This window comes from Melopsittacus undulatus, chromosome 9 (genome assembly GCF_012275295.1).
Source record: "Melopsittacus undulatus isolate bMelUnd1 chromosome 9, bMelUnd1.mat.Z, whole genome shotgun sequence".
Classification (NCBI taxonomy): Eukaryota; Metazoa; Chordata; class Aves; order Psittaciformes; family Psittaculidae; genus Melopsittacus; species Melopsittacus undulatus.
Window position 1 is genome coordinate 44,745,036 of NC_047535.1, and position 24,282 is coordinate 44,769,317.

Below are 24,282 nucleotides of genomic sequence, written 5' to 3' on the forward strand. Positions count from 1 at the left end.
CACTAAGTTGTCTAAATAGGGTGGATCGAAACACATTTTCTGTGCCATAAATCACAAAAAGCAGGCTATAAACCCCAGATTTTTTCTTTTTTGTTTATTCACAAAATATTAGTAAATGATAATGTATAAGTTTGCTGAGTGGAGATTAAAACATACAATATACTGAATAGCCAAGATACACAGCAGAGTATCATTATTCTAAGACTTAAGACAGTGTCTTATAGATGTTCCCTTATGTACTCATGTAACTCCACCAGACCATGTGTATTAGCTCAGAATACTTCAAAACTAACATGGAACAAGGCAAAAGGATAACAGCTTCATTTTGTGACTGCAAGAGAACAAAACCATTAAAGCATTTTCCTGAAACAGGACTCTATAAACTATGTTTCTCCATTTAAAAACCTTAGCTTTTCCCATTCAGCCCTGGGGCACGGCTGTGAGGATTTCTTCCTTGAGGACACCAGAGGTATTTAACATGGATCTCAAAATGAAAACCAACAAATAGTACAGTTTCAGCACCACAAAATATCTCAGTTAATTCTCATGTAGAATTAAGCAGTTATTGACCAATCTGAACATACTCTGTGCTTTTTATGTCAGTATCAATGTTGTCTTGGTTTGATTCTGGTAAAATAAAGAATCTGACACTGGCAAATATACAGACAATATCCAAGGCACTTCTAAATATGGCATTTTACCAGTTTCTAGTGTAGAAATCAATTTACTAAATGTGTAGGATGATCCTAATACTCAGGTCTCTAGTTAAAACACCTTTACTTGCCCCTAATAGTACTAGGTACTTGCCCCTTATTAGTACTTGCTGCTAATGAACTAGGTACTGTACAAATACAGAAGATATGAGGTATTACCCAGCGACCGTCATCTAAAATTAGGAAAACCAGACCATTACAATTCCAGTGAAAAGAATTACACCAAAATTCATGGGTTTTAAAAAACATTCTCTCAACTCCATTGTGAACTCTAACCATCCCTGTACATCAGGCCCTATCAGCTAAGCTACAGAGGCAGCAGTGACCTGTCTGTAAGCTGAGCTACATAGTTTTGTTTATAATAAAACTGCATTTCCTTAGACTGCACAAGAGTGGAACATGATAACAATATCACATGCAATAAATAGTTGTAGCAATGAAAGTGACACTTTCTTAAGGGGCTTTCACTTGCTAATAAATATGATAGCATACAAGGCTGCTGCCTTTTTAGTTCTTTTAAGCGTGATCACCAAGCCTGACCCCAAGGCTGCTAATGCTGGGTAAGCCAAGAGACACACAGAACTATTCCTCTCTCAGAATATATGGTGAGTGTGGCACCATGAACAGATCCACTCACTAGCTCTTCTTTCACTGATAGCCAAAATAAATACAACAAACCAAATCTCAAGCGACCTATGACAAAATTAAAGACATTTTAAATTAAAATCTTGTTCCTAATCCAAAATATACAACAGTTACCATGTGAAGCACAATGAGAAACCTTAACAACATATAGAGGACACTTAGAAAAATTAACCTCCAAGAATCAATTGTGAAGCATTAAACACCATCTTAGAGCTCCTAACAGTGAAGCTGAAAGGTTAAAACTTCCAAAGGTGTCATATGGATGTAGTAGAGAAGCTTATAGATGAATATGGCTTAAATTATTTACTTACTTTACTATGTTCAGTGCAATTCAAATTGCAACTGAGTCATGTAAAATACATCTGAGAACTTGCATTAAAAATCCCCTCTCTGGTAAGTAGTAGTTTTGAGTACGTGGGCTAAGATTACATGGAATAGGATAGATTCTTTGGAAAACTGAAACCTCCAGTCTCTCTGGAGATTCCTGTCTACTTGTACAATAACAGTAAAGAGCATTGCTGACTGGTTGCTGATCAGTGCTTGCCCTGTAACTCCCAGGACTGTGTTTTTTAACAAGACATACGTTTTATGTAGATGCTTTCTGAAATACACTGCAAAAGGATGGTAAATTACTTTGGCAGTTTGTGTTCACCATATCTCTACATTACACATGAGAAGGAAGAAGGCATTTCTGTTTACAGAGTGGCATTGTGCTTTTATCTGCTCTAGAACAGATGTTTCCTGTTTCTTCTCTGTGGATCACTTTTGTTTCCTTCAGTCAGGGTTACTGATTCTGATCCAAATCTGCTACTACTTAGCCTTACAAGAAAGGTTGAATTTTACCATCGTTCTAATGAGGAGACAGTCTTTATTTCTTCTTCAGAGCTGGCCACTGCTCGTGAATCCATCCCATTTACGATTCAAAAAGTTCAGAACTGTTTAATTTGTCTTCTTCATACAGCAAAATATTTTCCATGAGCTTCTTTTTCTTATCATTTATCTCTATTTTCCAAGACCTCTCTCTGGTTAATGCTGAAAAACAAGAAAATAACAGCCCTAAGATTAAGAAAAAAAATCCACTTGTGCAAGTAGATAAATAAAATAAAGCAAACACAAACCCAAAACTGGCTTAGGAAAAAACCAACTGATAGAAAACCAGAAAACATTTTGTAGATCTATTGGTAAAATCATAACTAAGGCACAAAGATTTCCTGAAATGTGTTTAGAAGTAGGAAGAAGAACCTAAGCAGTCCTGGAGAAGACAGTAATTTGTCCCCACTACTGTGATACCAGAGTACTTTTATAAAGGCTTCAGTTATCCCAACAGAAACACGGGAAGTTTTGCACAGACAGCTTGAAGATGCTGCGTGTTTGAGTGTTCCACATACACCCTTCAGACTGATCTGGATTTACCTTGTGAAGAACATGGAGAGTCAATGGCTGTGTGTTTTTGAGAGGTGCTCTGTGCTGTAGATGCTGCTTCCAAGACATCCTCACTTTTGGCACATGCTGCATTCCTTTCCTGGAGTCCATGGGCAGGCTTTTCCTGCTTGATCCTGTAATCAGAGCCTGCCATGTTTTCGGCACTGTTACAGCTCGATAGCTCATCTGTGGACTTTTCTGAAGGGTTCCATATAAAACTGCTTAACTCATCTGATTCACAAGGAACCCTGGACATCTGTTCACAGTAAACATCAGGAGACACAACAGCTATTGAAGGTGGGCACGGATTGGCACTGCTCAGGATGGCAGGCTGCGTGCTGCCCTCTTTAGTTTTCCCTGCAGAAGGCACATCCATGCTGAGACTCACTGTCTCATCATCAGTTTCCTCAGGAGTGTTCATGGAGAACCCAGAAGTGCTGCCTCCACAGATGTAATGCTCTCTTAGTTTGTTTTCAGCCATTTCCATCACTTCAAGCACCTGTTTGTACGAACAAAACCTGTGACTGCAGAGTAATTCCTGTACCCCTCCTTACACATGTTCTCCTATGTCAACCCTCCCACAAATAAGCAAGGCATGAATGTGTAACTTCAGACCTTGCTGTCAAGAAGACTAAGATCTTGGTCAATGTATTTTAAATATTACCTCTGCTGTGTTAGAATTCTTCTTTTTCAGACAAAAGCAGATGGCTGATGCAAAATCAATGGCAACCTCTTCCAGCAAGTGTCCTGCTTTCTTGTCTAGATATTTACAGCATATTTCCTTGGCAGCTAGCTTTTCCATCTTTACTTTGGAATATGAGCTTTCTTTTGCTATCTGGATTTCATCAGCAATCATATCTTTCTGTTCAAAGGAAAGAGATATATTAGTGAAGGCAAAATGAACACAAACACTCATTTCTGCTTGAATCACTGAGAGTATGAATCTTGCCATATATTTGTTATTATTGCTCCTTAATGGCAGGTTTACAGACTGAAAAGCTTTAAGAATCTCCATTCATGCAACTGACAGAAATGTTTGCTTTCACTAAAGGGCCAAAGGTTTTCTCTGCATGTGTCTAATGTCAAGTTCACTGAAACAGACCCAGCTCTTCTAGGCTCATGCCTATTTATAGGAATGAAAAAGATACGTGTACAGCAGCATTCTTGCTCAGGACCTTTCAAACGCATTAAAGAAATCATAAACCTGGGATCCTTTCTTTTCTGAACCTATTTGAACATTGATGAATTGCTTAGAAATAGTAAATAAGAATACTACAGTTTTCCCTTCAAAGGCTTCAGTGAGATGGGGAGTCAGAAGGAGCCCATCCCACAAGGAATATGAGTGGAGTCTGTTCTCATGAGGATGGTGTTAATGGCATTCAGTGAGCCTGGCCAATTCCGATTGCTTGTGTAGTTCTAATCACAGCTTGGGCACATTGGCCAAGACAGAAATTCCAGAGAGTAGTGCAACACATAAGCACCTGATAAACACGATGCTGAGCAACTGTGGTTACCGCCTGCCCACGTTTCCCCATTCAGTTTGGCTCATAACATGTCTTTCTTCCACATAAAAAACCATGCAGCAGTATTTCAGCACAAAGCCTTCTCTCTTAAATAAATACACATGTATGTTAACACCAGCTATTCTGGAGTATCTCCTACTACGATGATCAGGCCAGTACTCCTGAGTGTGGTGTATGAAATGAGAATAAGTATCCGGCCTCTGTCTAAAGGCAGGTAGGCTACCAATGTTAATGGAACTGCAATATGGCTTCTAAGTATCCCTTCTTCAGAATGTGCACAGCAGACTCCAAATAACAAACTATATATATAAGGTGAAAATTCATTCTATGACAGTAACCACATTCACTTGTGTTAGTCTTAGTTATTCCTGCTTCTTACCAGATAGATAGGGTCTCTCCCTTCATCCAGGGCTTTAATCCCTGTCAGTATCTCTGCTAAAACCTAGAAAGAATATATAGAAGATGAAACAATCTGTTCAGAATCAATTCTGCTTTTTTAAAGTGTGTTTTGTACCTAAAGAAATATTGAACTGCCAGGGCATTAACTTTGTATTTTTACTTCAGGTGGTTTAACAATGCCAGATCTGGGCAACAGTCACGCTTTTGATCTTCACAATTTGTGATCTTTATGATCTATCTCCAAAGCTAAGTCTATTTTATAGTTAGGTACAAAAGACACCATTGAAACAAAGGATGATAAGGAAGTCATTCTACATCTAGACAAGAAATCACACTGAACTATTTAAATGGAAATACCTGGATACAGGTATCAAAGCTATCAATTGTTTTACTTAAAATCCCAAATTAACAGGTGATGTCTGTAGCAGTTCCTGTGGCAAATCCACAAGAATTCCAAGAACCCAACTGCAGACATCCTGCTGCTCTTTCTGTTTGGGTTTTCTAATGATCAGCAATAAGAACTGTCTCCAACAAGAAACAATTTTGTTTGTGTTATTCAAAAGATTCAACTCACTTTGTCACAAACCAAATATATTTGGAGCGTGAATATAATTAGAACCAGTATTTCAACACATTATATAGTCAGCAATATGAAACTGTCATCAAATCCAATCTTATATCCAATTTCCTGTCTAGAAGCACCAAAGAATGCAATGGAACATGCTGAAAAGGCCACATACCACACCACAGCTGAATATATCAACTTTCTCTGTTAACTTCCCATGTCTGATAAAGTCTTCTGGCAGATAAGTGAGAGAAGCCTGTAGGACTTTGGTTTTCATCGTGGCATACTCTGATTTCTTATCAACAGAATACAGTCGCAGACCTGAATGTCCAAGCTTTGGTGTAAAGTTTTCATCCAACAAGATATTTGAGCTGCGATAAAGACAAATAACAATATTGGTCAAGTAATCACTTTAACTTGAGGTCAAAAATTAGAGTTCTACACTTTAAATGTAAAGCACTGAAAGCTTCCAGCATTTGGCCTGCTGTGTATGACTGGAAGGATAAAGAATGGCAGAAAGGGAGAGGGGGAAGTACAAGCAGTCCAGAAATAACCTCAGAATACACTTCCATCACTCAGAAAAGAGATGGCTTAGACATCAAATGGTAAAGACCCCACAGGACAAGAGACAGCAGAAAGACACTGCAAATGGATTTCACAATTGTGCAGGCTTTCAGCCATTATTGTTAAAGAGATGCTGGAAATAAGAGGTGACGATGGAAGTGCTGAGTTGCCAAACCCCTCACCTTTTGATATTCCCATGAAGAATTCCAGAATTATGTAAATACTCTGTAGCTCGGAGGAGCCCTACAGCAATGCTAATCCGCATCTCCCAGGTCAGTGGGGCAGAATCATCCTGCCAGGAAACGAGGAAAATGGTATTTCATAGAATAAAAGACTCTAAGACATCAGTAGTTGTGAAAACCAAAGGCTTAGCTTTAGTCCCCGTTAAAACTCCTGCTGACCTAAATCAAAAGTTTGGTCCAAAGCAGAATGTGATGATTTCTAGGTCAAAGAAAGAACCCATCCTTGCATATTGTGCTACACATTTTGATGCTCTGGGACACAGTGAGATAAGGATGCAGCAAAGATCACACTTGTCCAAAGCATCAGGTATGTCCCATTACTGAGGCACAGCACTGGCTTTGATGGACTGCTGCTCTAAGGTTCCTCTACCCTACCATCTCCTCTACAGATGCTCTTTGAATAGGTGCAAACATCTCAACCTGTTCCCTCGTAAGCCCTTGTGAAACTTCCTAGCACATTATGCCACTGAACATGACAATAGATTCTGCAGAAACAAATCCAAACCCAATGAAACAACACATATGAATAGACACAGTTTCCAGATTCCTTATTACTTGAAAAGGCTAAAGGCTGCACAGCAGAAACTTCCTGTTGACCCAATCTGCTTTGCAGTCGGAAACTGGAAATAAGCTGCAGCCTTTCTAGAACTTGTAGTCCAGATATCTGGGCAATTTCTGGCTGTTTCAGTATTCCAAAGATATAATTGCTTTTCATACAACAACAGGCCAGGACTTGTAACCACAGGTAGATTAACAGACTCAGATTATTTGCTTACTTGACACTGCAGTCTGTTTTGTAGTGATCCATTAGGCAGGTATGGATATATCAGACAGTGCAATCCAGTTTCTACTGAGAAACCCAGCAGCTGCAAGATGTTGACATGACAGCACCTGCAGGCACAAATCAGCAGTGGTTTGCAAATGAAATATGAGCAACACAGAAAACATTCCTGAGCTGGAATAAATGCCTAAATTCAGGGCAACTGGAAATTGTCCTGAAGCTGGAAGCAGAGAATAGCCCTGAGCAGGACAGCATAGAGCTAACTCATCTAGCAGCAAAGAGAAAGATGGTTACAGTGCAGCTTGTTCTGTGCAGGTAGGAGGGATGTGAGCTGCAGAAGACACTGCTTCTTCATGACCATGAAGCAGACCAAGCATGGTGTCTGCTCAGCATTGCCCTTCAGCATCAACAGGAGACATGCTATGTGCCATGGTTCCAGTAGAGGCTGTGCATAGCCCTCTTCTTGAGAACAACACAGCGCCCAAGAGAGAGGCTCATCAGTCTTAAACTAAACATACGGGCACAGGCCACAAGCAGGAAACGCACTGATTGCACCTGAAAGCCAACACTTACCGAAAGCAAATCTGTACTTCGGTATGGAAGAACCTTTGGGTGGAATCTGGGCTGGTGCATTCCGTCTGAAAATGAAAACATGCTAGAATGTCAACTGTAACCATTAAAATGCTGCATTTGTAGAGACCTTTCAGTCTCCATGTGACAAAGCTACTTTAGAGAACTGTCAGGTATCACTGATGGTAACTTTGTGTCAAAGGCAACAATTAATTGAAAATTAGAACAAAAACCAGTGTAAGGACACATCTGATTCAACCATCAATGCAGTAGCTATATTGCAGGCTACTCCCATGGCCAGAGTTAATAACACTAGTCACTTAAGTATCTCTCATACGTGTTTGCTGAATCTAGGTTTACTTACTTTACATCATTTGCTTTTTACCTCTCCTCTCATGCAGCCATTCTGGCTCCCTGCCCATACAATAGTAAACAACTGCTAATGTTTCAGAGATAATAATAACATACCCCCTCCAAAGGAAAAGGTGGAGTACTTGCCTCTTTCAGTCTCTTGATGATATACTCTGTGCTGTTCCTCTGACCTTTGTAGACATCCGCAAAAGTACCTTCACAAATTCTTCTCTTGTCACTGAAACCACTTGTGGCATTAGTAACTTCCCTCTGGGTCCACAGAAGACTTCCACTGGGGAGATCTGTCCTTGTCTCCTGCTGAGGAGCAGGAGAGCTGCAAGGCTACACATGTGGAGAAGAAACAAGTTTCTCTCATGAAAATTCATATGCTTTTTCCTTCTTTCAGTTATATTTACTTCTCCATGATCTAAGCAATCACTGTGATTGCTGAAAGGAACTGTGGAAAGTACTGTACATGTGATGCTTTCCCTTTGTTATAACTGTCTTGATGTGTTTTGCTGATATCAAAGTTTTCCCTAGTAGAAGTCAGTTACCAATTTGCATTTCCACCTTTCCCAGAAAATAGACTTGTTTTTGTTTAAAAGTCCATATATTTTTTTGACGTGATGTTAATTTAAGTTACAAAGAATATTAATCTTTATGGCTGGGGCATATACTAAGAAACAGTTGGATCAGAAAGTAGGGTCCCTCATAATGTATTCATGTTCTGGTAGGAGCTTCACATCTGCTTCTGAAGCATCTGGCATCAGTTGCACAATAATTTGTTGCTTCCAGTGTGGCAAGTCCTAATGCCAATTGTTATTACAGTAACACACAGCTTTCACAACCCCAACATGCTCCAGACTTGAGAAAACAAAACATTAACTCCCTCTCAAACCCTCTGAGACTACTACATTCCTTGTCGCAATCTTCTCTTCTGGCTGCTACCCTTGAACCAGGTTATTCTGGAAGGGCTTAAACCACAGTATTCTTCAAAGCAAAGGAACCAGGCCAAGACAGAACCATGGTGGGACCAGAGCGTGCACATGGATCTGTGAAACACCCTGAGAACCCACAGGACAGATCTAGCTGATAGACAGGAGAGCTGTAGGGAGGCAGGAACAGAGACTGTGATGAAATCATTAGGAACGTGGGACAAGCTTGTCACAGTGAGATGGTTAGGCACTAGATGGCTCAACCTTGGAGATTTTCAATTGGCAGCTACACCAGGCTCTGGGCAACCTGACTTAAACTTGATACTAGCCCAGGTTTCAGGAAAAAACACATTTTAAACATAAAATCAAACTAATAGAAGCCCGCTGTTGTGAGCAGTCAGTGGTCTGTGTGGTACCACCCTGTGCTCAGACCAGGAATGTTAAGTCCTCTGCAAAATCTATACTAGAAATTCCTCCAAAATTATTTGCTATTTGTGGGCATGTTATCCATGCAATGTGTTTAATTCATCACTGACAAAAAGAATTATGCACACTGTGAGTAATCTAACTGAAGCATTAGTAGTCCATTAGTATTCAGTCCAAACAAACTGTAATCAGCCCCTACTTTTTCACCCAATACAAATAGAGTGACAAACTTTAACTGAGAAAACACAGAATGTTACAAAGACAATTTTCATTGTTACAAACAATGAGGACTAAATGGATTTACCTTCACACTTGATGAGACAGGAGGATTTGACTGTAAGGATTGCAAAAGGTCTCTTGGGGGAGGTGGTGGCAAAGGGAGTGAATACAAGGCTCCTTCAGAAACAGCACCTGAAACTGAAATAACAGTATTGAAAACACAGGTTCTTTTTGCAGTGCCACAGCCTGCAGCTAATTATAGAGGTCTGGGATATTTTGTTGAATTTCCTAACCAGGGATAAGCTGTCAAAATGAGCAACACTGTGTGAAGACAGGCAGCTGTTTTCCTGGTTCCTCTTTGCAAGATGACTGTGCACATCCCTCTAGTCCTGGCTTGGGGACACAGAGCTCCCTCTGTCTATACTGTTATTGTTCTCAGTATGTCCTGTGGTTCTACTGCCTCCCATGCCCAAGCAGAGGGGCCTGCTGACCTGTGCATGGCTCTCTTCTAGCATAGATTTCTTCTGCATGGCGACAGGGACATGGAGCAAGAAATGTATGCACCGGTGTAGTTGTAGTATGGAGCCAGGATGGGACCCATGTGTTCACAGAGACCTGGAAAATGCCTTTAGATCCCACAGGATAGATATAGCCAGCACCTCTCAAGGCCAAGAGAGGTGCAGGAAAGAGAAACAGGAGGCCATGTGATAAAGTTACAAAGAAATACAAATAAAGTTAAAAGGCAAATATTCAAATGCAAGCCTTTTGAAGAGCAATATATTCATTATACTATACTGAAAGTGAATTGGAAGCAGCTTTATCCACATGGTCATTTCAATGGTAGGGCAAATTCAGAATCTGTTTAGTTACTACCTGCTGGTGGTACTCCCGGACGTGAAGAGTCTGTTGATGGCAACAGACTGATCTCGTTTTCTCTGTCTATCTTCTTCTTTTCTATGGGAATTAAAGATCTGTTCTCGGGTTTAGGCGGCTCTACCAGCTCTTCTTTGCCAGAGTCAGCAATATTAGAGGCTGATGTCCCTTCAAAAAAGAACAAAGGAAAGATGAAGATTACCAGGGAAAACACAGCCAGACTCTAATCAGTTATCAGGAAACAATCCTAGTCAGGAAAACAGACTGTACATTAGCATGAACATTAAAATGAACATTCAAGCAATTCACTGAGAAATTGCTGGAATATTGTTGGTGTTTAAATTCAGACCATCTTTATGACATTAATGACTATTGGGAATCAGTAAGAAGTCAGAAGAGGTCAAACAAATACCAGTGATGACTATGCAAGATATATACAGTCTCTTACAATAAGAAGTTAGCAATATAATATATTGTGTCATTTTCTATATAGCATCCTTCAGCCAATGATCTCAAATCACAAATACCTCCCAGCTTAAAGAAGGCTAGTTCTTTGTTAATGGTTGTGGGACTGGGAAGTTTGACAGAGCTGTATTTGGTTTAGTCAGTTAAATGTTTTAGGACTGTTTTCAAGTGTGTGGTTTTAGTGCCATGACCTTGCTCATTCCCAGAAAACACTTTCCTACACAGAACTATTTGCAATGAAGAATCTTTCTGTTATTTATGAACTGAAAGAAGCAAACTGGAGATAATCTAAGGAAAACATAAAAATCAATGCTCAAGACTTACTAATATATAAGGAAAAAATAAAGGCTGAATTATTGATCCACTGCAGCTCTAAAAGACCCTGTGCTGTATACAGCTTGATAAAATCTCAGAATCAGGCCTGAAAAAGCAACTTGAAGTCTGGTTAACAGATGCACAAAGATGCTTTCAGTGTACAGGAACACAAAAAATATGTCCATCTTAGATGGAGTTATTAAAATTAGATTGGGTTAAAGTCAGGATGGTAAAAATGAAGAAAAAAATTCAAGATATGGTGATATACAAGGCTGTCAAAGTCTGAAGAAGCAGATACATTCTTATCTGTGAATACATTTAAAACTGAGGTTGAAAAGGAGCATGGAAATGCCCACTGTATGCACTGGGGATGATGGAAACACTTCCTATATGCTAACAGCATCTCCTGGTTGTAGTTGTAAACTTTTGTTTCCGCCTGCCACCTTTCATGAGCCACACATTGTGCATTTTCCTAAAAATAAACATTAAAGTTTTATTTTGCTATAAAGGAAAATAAGCACAGGTATTAATACCAGGGTTTTTGTCATGCTGTTTTATCAGCTTTCTGTCTTATCCTAAGCATGGTGGTGATCTTGGAATCAAAAGCCACAGGCCTCTATTTGAATGTGAAATTAGACAACAGCTTTGTGTCCTTTTTTCTGTACAGAGCATTGGAAACAAGCAGGAAGCAGTATGCTTCATTTTAATCTGTGCTGTTCACAAGAAACCAGGACTCAGGAGAGCCAGTTAAGAGGACAAGCTATGCACATTTCAGTGCACTAAAGATTGAAGAGTAGATGAAAAGTAGTAATGGTAGAAGTGGCCACCGTCGTGACAGGCAAGTTTTGTCCTCTGACCTCTGGGGTTTGCATCCACTTTCTTCAGTCATGTACGAATGCAGGTTTGAATAAACCAGGCTTTAGAATTCAGACACAAAAAGCAGGTGTGTTTCTTTATTCCTGTATCAGAATGCTAAGAATTCCCAAATGTCACAAGTGCTCAGAATCATCCACTGAACAAGTCTGTAGGCCTTTAGCTAAAACTGACACTCCCTGCTTTCTGCAGATGGTGGCTTTTCCCTCCTGTATTTCGACCTAGAAGTCTCTAAAATTAGAATCACTTCCCTCTTTCAACCTACTTTTCAGGGTTTGTCATCAATTTAGCAACTTCCTGCACATCAGACAGACAGGTCATCACTGTGGCTAAAGAAGCGACATAAGGAAAACATCAACTATTATGGACTTTCAGAAGTGGACCTAGGGTAGTGCAAGAAACTGCTGAAGGGAGGTACAGCTCTCCTGGAATTAATCTGCCAGCAAAACCAACCCGTGTGTTGTGTCTGATTCCTTTAGGTCAGAATGAACAGAATTAGTGATGAAGGACACTTGGTTTTCAGAAGTGCCCAACAGAACAAGCAATGTATTCATTGTATCTGCCCCAGAGGAATCACCTGAGTGAGCGTTTTCAGATGGAAATAAAAAAGCAGAATAGAGGGTAAAGGCTTCAAAGATTTGCCTAAATCTAAAAAGGTCATGCAAGAAATCACTGCTGCTTGTGACTGAGCCCACTATGGAATGTCCGCATTGGGTTCATTCCAAGAAAAACTAACTACTTCCACATGCCACAAAACCAAACTAATCCAGGCTCTCTGCCACTCCAATTAATATGAAGCTTTGCTATGGACTTCAATATAAAAGACAATTGTAATAAGCATTTTTAAAAGACCATTTCATTGTAGTTTTGCAACTTACTGCATTTAAGTTGATCTGCGACTGACATTAATATCCATCATCCAGAAACATAAGCACTCCACAGGATTTGTCTCTTCCTGTCCTCTTTTAAGCCCTCTTTATCTAGCTTTCATACTGCTTTACAGAGTCAACCCCCAAATCACATAACTCCTTATGCAGCCCTTTGTGGAACAGCCCAATATTGTAGTTCACCCATTGTCACAAAGGAAATCAGAGAAACAAAGGTATCTTCGATGTATTACATCAGTTCAGTGTCTTACTGAGCCAAATCGAGTATGTCAATTTTTTTTCCATGATCTATTAATATTTACTTTCCCTATTTACCATCCAGCCTGCAGACACCATTGTAAAGACCCCTGTTCACTTGCATCAGCCAGCTACAATCCTTACAAACCAAGTGTTTTCCTTGGCAATCACAGAACTTACTCTTCCAGCCTGCAGGAATTTGATTGGGGTTTATTTTTACAGGGAAACCCTCAGGGTTTTCAGCATGTGGACATGAGTGAAGCCCAAAAAGTCTGAGGAATGTTTTTGAGAAAGCTGAAACAAAACCCAGAACCTTAAGGCAAATCACAGAGGCAGAGATAAAACAGGTTATGCCTCTTGTACCAGAGGCTGACCTCAGGTGCAGCAGTACAGTGATACTGACATACCACACAGTGATAGGGACAGACAAGCAAAAGGATAATGACTTTCTGTGCTGGGATGATTATCTTTTTTTGTGTTCTACCTTTAAGGTTCTATCTTTAAGTTACTGGAAGCTGCTCTGGGATTGGAAGTCTTATTCTTTGCATTTTACATGAGCACTGAGACATCTTACTTGGTTCTTGTGTAAGTGATCTTGTCAGAGCTTTACAATGCTGCCTTTCAGGGTTTGATCCAGTGCCACATTCCAGTGTTTGCACACAGGACCAGACCTAACAATCAGAGACCCTCTGCACAGCCTCTGGGCTTCGGGGGGTCACTAAATGTGTTATACATCAGCTCGAATCCAACAATGCTGTGGTTTGCAAGCAATAGCTCTCTGAAATGAAATACATGGAGCTTCTCTTGGAGTGATTCACCCCTGCAATGTGCTGAACTAACCTCAGTTGGAAATCTGTCCATGGGGCTGGAAGACAAAACCCTCTACCTGGGGGTGAAAGCAGCAGCATCTCAGTTGTTACAAGAAGCATAAACAAAGGTGGGCCCCAGAATGTGCTCTGACAGGGAAAGAATGTAAGGCCTGTAACTAATTAGAGCTTAAGGTGTGGTAGGTTAAGCTGTGTTATGTAAGAGCACCCACAAACTCTCTGTATGGACAGGGAATTGATGGTGTTAAACACTGAACAGGCACAGAGCAAAAGCCTCATCACATCATGAAAGTCACTCCCTACTCCAGAGTATCCCTAAAAACACCATTATCAGAGAGCCAGGGTTATTGCAGTGCTGATATCTAGATCAGGTTTAATACAAATTATAAAATACATATTAAATGTAAGTATAAATTAAAACAAAATAAAAAAAATCAAGATTTTGTCTTCAATTCTGTCCACTGAGACATGAGCCTTACAGTGATTACATTAACAACTGGACTCATTACCAACATACAGCTTAAACCAGACTTGAACCAAATCCTGTAGCTGTGTTTGCCCTGCTGAGAAATGAGGAGTAAGAATTGCTATGGTCTCCTGTGCTGAATGCTGGGACTGAATTCAGTCAGGAGGTCAATCTGCTGAATCAAAGCGCTGCACAGGGTGGCAGCAAAATCAGTTACATTACCTGAGCAACGCTCTCAATAGGGTCTGTGGTTACTATGTCAGATGTGCTTGTGCTGTAGCACTTGCAATGCCTTTAAAAACACCCAATAAACCCACAGACTTTGGAATGCCATCGTCAGATGTTTCCACCATACCCAGTGCAGGTTTACAGTCATGCTAATTCCCAGAAACCACGGAACACAGAAGTGTCACACAAAGCAATGCTGTGGCAAGAAACCCATGATGCAGAGCTGCACTTCCCATGCATGCCAGCTGGCAGCCCTGCCCGGTGGAGGTGGAGATGGGCTGCTGTTGAGCAACAGCTGCTCGTGATGTCACCCAAAACCACTCATGAAGACAGCTTCTCCATCCCAGAACGGGAGAAGGAGATGGGGCTCCTGCACATTCCTCACCTGTGGAAGCGTGTGCCCTTGTGAGCTTCCCATGCTCACCTGGATAGTGCTTCTCTAACCATTTTCAGCCACAGAAAAATCTGTAATGTTTCTTTCTAGTAATTCCCTATGGAAAAGTGACAAAAATCATACAACCCTCTGGTTTCCAGAAAGCAGACTATATGGGAATATGTGTCAACAAGGGAATGTGGTCCACTCTCAACTTTTTGGGGCTACTCTACAGAAAGACAGTATGTTGTCCAGGCTTTGACAGATCTGGTCGTGGCACTGGGTTAAGGTACAATCTGGTTTACAAAAATGGGCAAAAAAGCTGCAATTTAAACATAGTTTTCAATGGAAAAAGAAATGTAAAGTTATGTATAAGAGTTGTGTGATTTCTGTAAGACAATAGTTTATCTTAACCAGGCACACTGAGCTCAAACTCTAACCATCCTACCTCAACAAGATAAACCTGAAATACAGCAAACTGGAGATAGGTGAAAAGAATTACATGCAGTTACAAAGGTAAACTTTGCCCAAGTTAAACTAGAGTTTAAGCTGGGGATGGACAGAGAAGAACGTATGACAGGAACAGAGGAAATACGAGATGGAATAAACAGACAGTAATGTAGGTAGTTGATAAACCATTTCTGCCTTTCATAATCTTCTTATGGTGCAGGACATCAACCTGCATAGGAAAACTGGTTATATGTTCAGCTCTGGGTTTGCTGACGGAGTATAATGACAAAGTTTCACAGAGAAACAAGAACGTATGAAGAATTAAAACCTGCAGAATCAAGGTCTGTTTAGAAACCCTGTCTGATGCATTAAAGTACCAGCCCTGGCTCAGAGCACAGCCAATCTCTGTGGCACAAAGCCACTGAAAGGGTGGGATGATGACTGAGAGGGACCTGTGATTCCTTCTCTGTGTCACCTCTTAAGCATAAGACTCCCAGCAAAGGTCTCCTCAGCCAGTGAGACCCATTGGACTGGGGCTGGTGCTCTGGGAAAACAGATCCCCACAGGAGGAAGGAGCAGGTACTCACAGTCCAGAATGACCTGGGCCGCCCGGTACAGCTGCAGTGCTCGCAGCAGGTCCAGGAGCTGTGGCACGGTCGCCAGCCTCACTCCCCACCACCACATCAGCTCCCGTGTTATGCTGATCCCAGTCTTCTCCATGCACTTGATCTTCCGCAGCTCTGTTTGGTCAGTTATCACGTAGGAGGCTGTTGGGAGACAAAGGTCAGTTCTGTTTAAACTAGAAAACACAAGCAGGTGCCACAGGGAAAACTAAGGTGTGAGACACACTTTGCCTTTTCCTTTGCACACTTTTCCAATGACGGATGGCAGTAACTGAGCTACATGGACATGAAGAAAGGTCAGTTTGTGTAAGTTCACTTGTGTGCTCATTTGTGGTCCCTGGGGCTGGTGGAGGTGTCCGAGTCAGCCCCCCTCAGCTGACCCACATCTACCTGATGGAGAGAGGTGTGGGGCCTGAAGTGTGGGAACAAAGATTCCCCTGTTCCCACCTCAGCTGGCTTTAGAGGACACTGGACACAGGTTTATGCATGCAAAGACAGCAGAAGTGAATCCCACCCTAAGTCAGCAAGTTTAACTTGGGTAAGAGTTCACTCAGTAGACAGTTAGTGAAGTCTTGAATGAAATTAAGTCATGTTAACCAAGGGAGGACAACTGAGGGAAGATTCAGGTTAGAACTGTTTGGACTGGGATACAGAAAAAAGAACAAAAACCTCAGGGACTGCATTTTCTATACTTACTAACTGGGCACAGCAGGACCAAGAGAAATGGGGCAGTAAGTGTGAGGGAATATACATGAGGTGAAGGGAGAAAGGAAAAAACAGGTCATGTAAGTAAGGCAAACACTGGGAGAAGCAGAAGATAAAGTGCAGAGAGATTGCTAAAGAGCAGCGCACGAGGGGCAGGAGCCTGGCTGCGCAGAGGAGCCAAGCAACCAGAGCAGTCCGGAATTCCACCTATTAACCATCAGTTCCACTTGATCCCGAACCAGAGCGGTGCATGGGAGCTCCCTGCCCACAGGATGTGAGCGCTGGGCAGCGGCTGGGCCAGAGGCCCTGCATGGGGCAGCTGTGTGCGCCCTTCCACTGCCCATGCCAGCCACGCAGCGGCTCCGTGCCTCCATCGCACCCCATCAGTGCCCCTCTCACCGAACCGCATCCAGTCGTAGTCGCTCAGACAGTCCATCTTCTGGCAGAAGTCCTCCAGCACCCAGGCAGGCATGCTGTGGATGTACAGCACCGGGGGGGAGCCCCCTTTCAGCCCCAGCGGCGGCTGCTGCAGGGTCATTGCCTCGCAGTCCCTCTCCGGAGCGTCCTCTGTCCCCACCGCCGCCGTCAGCCACGGCTGCACATGGTGCGTACCCAGCGCAGGGACGCTCCGCGCTCTGTGCCGCCTCTGCGGGTTGTGAGGGCTCCTTTGCTCCCAACGCTTCCTCTTCTCGAAGGGGCTGTCCTCCCCAGCCTGTCCCACCCCAACACATCACTGTGCTGGCGGAAGAGCCGAGCCACACGGGTAAGCGTTTCTTGGCAGGGTCAGCCCCTGCTCCTGCTTCCTGCTCTGGCTGACGTCAGGCCCCAAATGCAAATCAGACTTTCCTTTCCATTAGGTGCTGATTGCTCCAGCCCGATTGCCAAATGCCGAGTTCTCGGGATGGAGGTGGAAGGTGCTTTCCTGCCTGTTACACAGCTGGTATTGCCAACAGGCTGGGCAATGGCTGCTCACAAAGCCAAGCTGGTGGGTAATGGGCTTGCCTGCTCAGCCCAGGCATTGGACACATTTCCAGGGAAGTCTGCTAGTGTCTTGGTCACCCGTGTGGGTATAGGTATGTCTGTGTGTTTAAACATAGATCCCACCCCAAGAGCTGCACCAGCTGTGCTCCCCCTGAGCTGGATGCTGTACAAACGGGGATAGAGGAAGTGTCAAATATCCCACAAGATCTAAGTAAGGAATGTACCAGCAGGAGGGCAGTAAAAACCTCTGTCAGCAAATACTGAGCAGTGACACCTCTGCCTAACTGCTGCCAGGCTTTTGCACTCATTGCAGCGTATAGAATTTCACTTACCATGATATGTAGTACAGTAACAGATGCAGGGCGGTCATCTGGCCAGGTCTTGCTACTCGAGGATTAGGTTTAAAACGAGTTCTTTAAGTCAATAATTTTACTCAATTTATAGATTTTCCTTTTTTTTTCTTGTATTGAAGCTGTTTTTAATAAACAGTTGTGATGAATTTGCCAGGGTAAATGCTACAGATACCACTGGCAAAACCATCTGCTTGGACAGCGGTACCTCTGCCAGCATGGGACAGTTCACCAAACACAACTGTGACCCATTCCTCTTCCTGTTTTATTTACTGCAAACAGTACTGCAAGTTTAGAGAGCTGTTAACTTAAATATTTATAATGTGCTTGTATTTCACAGCAAAGCTAACTCTTGTTTTCAGGGTCAAACTTTCACACTTTGGCAATTTTCCGTACTTCTTACCTCAGAAATCACAAGCCTTTCAAATACCATGAAAGTAACAATGAATTTCTTACACCCACTTGGCAAGGAAAAGCTGACAAATGTGACAGTAATGTAGCTACAAGGTCAAAAGGCAGGGAAAAAATATCCAAATTGTGTAACTTAAAAGACCACAATTCAAAGGTTCCTCAGGACCTCCCTCTTTTAGCAGCAGCACCATTTAAATAATAACAGTTGAACTTGTGGGGGTTTCCCCTCCTTTTCCCTACTTACTGTCCTTCTGATACACAGCCATGGGAAAATGATCAGAGCATCTCTGAAAGTCACGCAAGATGAGATTGAATCGCGTGTTGCAAAGATGTGGATAAGAGGAAGACTCTTCTTTCCCTTGGGTACTGGAAAGAAGCTGAAACGATCTGGACTATTTGCTTCATGGGAGAGCAAGGGGAAGAACACATTGACAAAACGCGTGGCTTCCGTTTTGCACTAATGAAGGGTTTTACAAAGGAAGTGAAATGTACTTTTTCACATGCAGACTGCAATGATCTTACACACTCCTGCTGTTCAGCCTCCACTCGCAAATAATGAGGTATTATAGGCAGGACTCTGTACCACTGTGTGCCCTCCTCCAGCCCCCAGGCACGAAACAACTTGTGTGTTCCTGTGGTGTTTGCACCTTCAGCTGTTACCCACCACTTCCTGCAGCAGCTCATTCCCACCACCACTGCCTTGAGCTGGAGCACAGCCGGGCCCTGACCTCCGCTGCTCCCTGCCTGCCAACGAGACACCAACATGACTCCGACTGAAGACTACCCAAGTTTGTAATGCACTTGTCACAACCAAATAGCAACTTTCACTCATTATTAATCCAGCTGAGGAATTACTAGGAGGCTCTATTTCCCATCTATTAGAACCAGCTGGGTTTATTTTCTCATCTCTTCTTATTCTGACCCAAAGGAGCAGTGAAAAAAAAATACAGTTTCTTGCATATGCTGAGCATTTCTCCATGTTCACCTATAACATCTGGGTTTGCTTTTGTTTTTTTTAAACATTTATAAATAGGAGTTCTTTAATAATCAAACCTTTCTAGTATAGCATTTATGCACCTGTTTTAGCAATTCTAATTGAACAGGCTTTTATGTCAATTACTTGCTTACATCTGTCAGTGCTTTGCACTTTGAATAAATACTCAAGCCATGCATTTGGCTGAAGAATAATAACCAAACGACACCAAGAATGCTAGGAGCTATTCTATTCTGACAACAAACAACATGTAATCAAACTGGGGCTTTGCTAGAATGCGTCTGGGTAACAAATCTAAAGACATACAGTTGGGCTGATGTTATTACTGAACTAATCCATGGCAGGGTCTGAGCATTTGGTAATTCCACCAGCCCACCTAAATTAAGGTGTTATTTAACATGCTCACAATTACTGCCATGGTGGTTAAAAAGACAAAACAGAACCCCCACGACCTGTAACAGTAGTGTCAGTCAGTGGCACAAGAGTCAAATGGAACATCAGATGTTACTCAATGGGCTGTGAAAACAAAACCTTGTCACCTGTTTGTGAGAGATGCTGTAAAGTGCTGCTCATCTTAGACAGGGAGTTGCTAAGCTTTTAAACCTGATGTATGGCGGGGGGAGGAAGTATTCCATGACTCGTCGAGAGGGGAAAATCAACACTTAGAACACAACTGAAAGCTAAAATTAGCTAAGTATTCACAGAATTCATATCATAAGAAAATGAACCCATATTGCAAGAAAACAACTGTGGGAGGAATAGGGGAGGCAGATGCATGAACAGGCTTCTGCCTCAGACCTTGTATTTTTGTTCAGTCCCTTCCTCTCCCAAACTTCTGGCATAACTTTGGAATACCCAATTTCATCTGCAAAATGGAAATAATATTTCTATTGTTATCTTGTCTTGGGAAAGTATAAGATTTCAAGCATGGATTGCCCCTTGCTATACATTAAGCAAATGATTTAACTAAATGTAAAGTACAGCAAAGACAGGATAATCCTATGATCAACGAGATCAGGAGGTAATTTCATGGGTTTTGGCAAGTCACAATTATATAAGTATGCTTTTCTGTCTGCCAACATGCAGGAATCCAAGGAATCTGATGCAAAAGCAGTCACACATTGTACTAGGAAAGCATCACTGACTGGCTGTGTACTGGAGGAATTCATAGACCAATGGTTTTAAATTATTCTATGAAGCAACACAGATTGTAGACCCCACATAAATCAGGAACACACAGGTTTGTGATATGTACAGAACTGTAAAACCTAATACCTACTGCAGTAAAACTAGAGTTGTGCAACCAGTTTTCTGCATCAGTTTGGCTGTGCTGTCACAGTAACCGTAACACAGAGTAGCACAAGGACATCAGGAGAGAAACTCCTCTCTTGCATCTGCAGGAGCACCCAAGGGCTTCCAGGAGCCAGGTGTCATCCTGCTGCCTGCGCCCAATGCCTGCACGGGCAGATCTGCAAAAGGTGGTGAACGCACAAATTGTTATGTAGCTACATTTGTGCATGGGCACTGCCTGAAGCTGTGCTAAGTTTTTAGTGTTGGCCACCACTCAGTCTCACAGCTACAGGGGGCTGCACACTTTGTAAACTCAGTCCAAGAGTATCTGTCACTGATTAGCTATAATGACTTTCAGGAGTATCACAGGAATACAAGAATAAAGACCCAAACACCGTGAGGTTGTGTGAAAGAATCAGAGTAAAACAGCATGGATTTACATTTTTAGGACAAAGATCCATTCATTACACTTCAAATATGTAAGAAAATACAAGTCTACAAAAAGTGGAGACATTTCATACTTGCAGAACATGTCAACAGTCTCAGTTTCACAGCTGTCTTTCTCAGAACACATAACTGGAAAGAAACGTGTCACAGAAATAACCTGATACAATCTTCTACCATTCTGGTAACAGTGAACAGCACTGCATCTGTTACTCGGTGGACAATTCACGTATCTGTTAAAAACTACACTGCTTGGAATGACATGTGTATGTTCACACAAATCCACATCCTAATTGAGGCATGAAGGAACAGAACATTGGTAGGGAAATGTTTTCCCTGCTTATCTAGCCTGTAATAAAGCATAGATCTGTGAGACAGATCTAGCAGCAGGCCCATCCGAGCTGATGTGGTTTGCTATCTGTTCCTTAAGAGACACCAGCAGCTCAAGTGGTCCCTGCTCCCCTGAAAAGTCCTCCCAACTGCTGGACTACTGCATTGCCAAGGGAAAAGGCAGAATCAAAGCATCTACTGTCTGTGAGCACAAGCTGTAATGGGAAGCTGCTGCAGAGGAGAAAAGTGTCCCTGAATGAGGACCCCAAAACTACATCTACATGGCTGACTAGGTTGATGACCTTGAGACCCAAGCACGAAGGATAAATAAGGCATCCAATATATGATTTGTGTAAAAATGCATCAGCCTGAGTGGACACAACATGCATTACACATGTAAAGCCAAAAGGCAGGAAAACCCCCAAGCGTTTACACGTGTCATCTTTCCACCAGCATGATGTTTTGAGGTTTCAGGTCAGGTCCCAAGAAAGGGTGTTTGAAACCCTCATGTACACAAACACCCCCCACGCTTGGTTGGTCACAGGCAAATCTAGGCCAAGTGTGAGAGTGAAATTACATTGAATGCAAATTATTCGAATTAAAATGGTGTCACTTACAATCATTAGAGCCTGAATTAAATTAATCTTTAGTGCAATTTACTGTCTAATACAATGAAAGCTAATCTGTATGCTCCAAACAGATGACCTGATCTTACATCCCTGTGCGGTGTTCTGCTACAGTCCACATAAAACTTCTGAGCTTCCTCCTCCAGAGATGGTTTGTGACACGCATAACGAACCATCAGGAACCTGGCGTGCTTCTACTCGCTATTTAGTCTTTGGGAGCAGACTTATCAAGTTAACTGAAATCATGTCTCAGAACATAAAATACAGACAATAGTCCTTGGCATGTTTGGTGGCATGCTCCCTGCTTAAACTCTGCTGTTTGCTATTTGCATGGTCTGGAGTAATCATGCTATTCCAGAACTCCATTCCTCAGTATTTCACTTCTCTCCAGAGAAAGCCGCTGAAGATCCTTCTTAACATCAGGATGATCTTCCAGCTCTTCATATAACGATCGAACAATGTCCAGTTTCCTGTAGTCCACTGGTTTGACCAGACTACGAACAACCTGGAGACACCGCTCTTTCAGGGTGAACACTGTAGTTAAACACAAACACACAGACAGCCTCATCACAAGGGTGCTCGTTAGCTGCTGCCTCCAACACAGACAGGACTTCTCCAAGTACATGACCCCAGAACGTGGCGTGCTACACCAGTGTGAAGAACTTGCTTCCTGTGGCAAGGCACAGTACAAAACCCATCACAGACCTCTTTAAAACTGCAAACAGTCCTGTTAACACCACAGCTCTGTCAAGAAACCCTCAGTCTCTCATTACATTTGAGGCAGAAATTATATAAGGACCCCATTTCTCGCCAGATCCTGATGCCCAAAGGGACCAAATTCACAGCCCACCCATCCCCATAGCATGCATGATACCTCTTCACTTACCTGGCAGCGTGATGTCTGCGTTATTCACGTTGGGAGCTGCTATGAACAGCTCCTGCTGGTTCACAAGGAGCCCATCGTTTGTCCCTGCGTCCCGAAACAGCCAGAGATGCCCTAGGAAAGAAGGAAGTGAAAACATTTGCCTTATGGTGCTTTTTAATGAGTAGTTCGAGGGGTACTGAACCAAAACGCTCTCCAGCAGGGCTCTGTGCTCACAGGCATCACTGCAGCCCCGGTCACTGCATGACTGGGGGACACCGAGGAGGGAGACGGACAGTAAATGAGAGCGGTGCGGCCTCCGGAGCCGAACCGAGGCCCTGCTCCCCGGACAGCCGCAGCTGCTGTATCCGACCCCAAGCACCCAAGGGGAAGCCCGGTGGGACCACTCCAGCTGCCCCCCCAGTACCGCCCGTCCTCAACCAGGCCCCGCCGCACGCACCCCGGTAGCTGTGCATGACCCGGCCGGTGCGCGGCTGCAGGACCGGGTAATGGCGAGGCTTGCCGTCGAAATCCACCCACACCGGGAGGACGGAGCGGGGGCTGCGGTTGTTGAAGACGACCTCGGAGAGCTCACGGGTGTTAACGGAGCGCAGGCAGGGCCCAACGCTCCGCACCGGCGGCGCCATTACTGTGCCCCCTCCTCGCCGCGGCCGCCGGGAACGCGCGTGCGCCAGGGGGCGGAGCGCCACCTGGCGCACGCGCGTTCCCGGCGGCCGCGGCGGTGTACTCGGGGGTGAAGTGCGGCAGCGGGAGCGCGCACACGCCGGTTAGCGATGCTCGGACACGCGCATCACCGGTGACATCGCTTTGTCACACACACAATGTAGTAACGAAGGGCTCCAGATAGGGAGCATAAAATAACACAGTAAAGACATGCCTCCTATGGAAAACCTGAAAAACTTTAATAGCTGTTAATTCACCTCTAAACACAATGAGTGCGAACAGTTTAATGGCAAACTCGTGTTCTGAGCCAAGGAAGCGGCTTGAGAAATCACAGTACGTTTACAGGAGGAAAAAATACTTACAACTTCAAGTTATTCAACAGGTAATATTTTGGTAATTATTGTGGCACTTAAATCACCTCAAATTTAAACATAATGCCACCTGGATGTGCCTACAGCACACTGAAAACACTAACTTGCTAACAGAACTGCTAAACATTCTCCAGTAGAAACTATAGTTAGTTTGCTAAGGCTGCGTGTGTGTGTCCCCTCACCCACGGCAGTGGTACATTAAAAGATGGATGAGATGTTTACTAATAGCTAGCACTAAGTTGAGGTAACAGGCATGAAAAAC

The 24,282-nt window shown here is 42.9% G+C and overlaps 2 protein-coding genes across 2 annotated transcripts; both read right to left on the reverse strand.

The window, feature by feature from the left end:
- Positions 1 to 87: 87 nt before the first annotated feature.
- LOC101881638 (interleukin-1 receptor-associated kinase-like 2) lies at positions 88 to 17,375 on the reverse strand. The gene is made up of 13 exons (XM_031046071.2): positions 17,077 to 17,375; positions 15,937 to 16,116; positions 10,229 to 10,396; positions 9,441 to 9,553; positions 7,923 to 8,117; positions 7,428 to 7,492; positions 6,850 to 6,964; positions 6,014 to 6,123; positions 5,443 to 5,638; positions 4,683 to 4,745; positions 3,445 to 3,642; positions 2,772 to 3,279; positions 88 to 2,390 (listed from the first exon to the last, which is right to left on the reverse strand). The coding sequence occupies exons 1-13, from the start codon at positions 17,213 to 17,215 to the stop codon at positions 2,272 to 2,274; spliced, it is 2,169 nt and encodes a 722-aa protein (XP_030901931.2). The 5' UTR covers positions 17,216 to 17,375; the 3' UTR covers positions 88 to 2,271.
- A 3,730-nt stretch (positions 17,376 to 21,105) lies between these two features.
- On the reverse strand, positions 21,106 to 23,636 carry LOC117436706 (von Hippel-Lindau disease tumor suppressor). The gene is made up of 3 exons (XM_034066562.1): positions 23,426 to 23,636; positions 22,990 to 23,100; positions 21,106 to 22,637 (listed from the first exon to the last, which is right to left on the reverse strand). The coding sequence occupies exons 1-3, from the start codon at positions 23,610 to 23,612 to the stop codon at positions 22,453 to 22,455; spliced, it is 483 nt and encodes a 160-aa protein (XP_033922453.1). The 5' UTR covers positions 23,613 to 23,636; the 3' UTR covers positions 21,106 to 22,452.
- Positions 23,637 to 24,282: the final 646 nt, after the last annotated feature.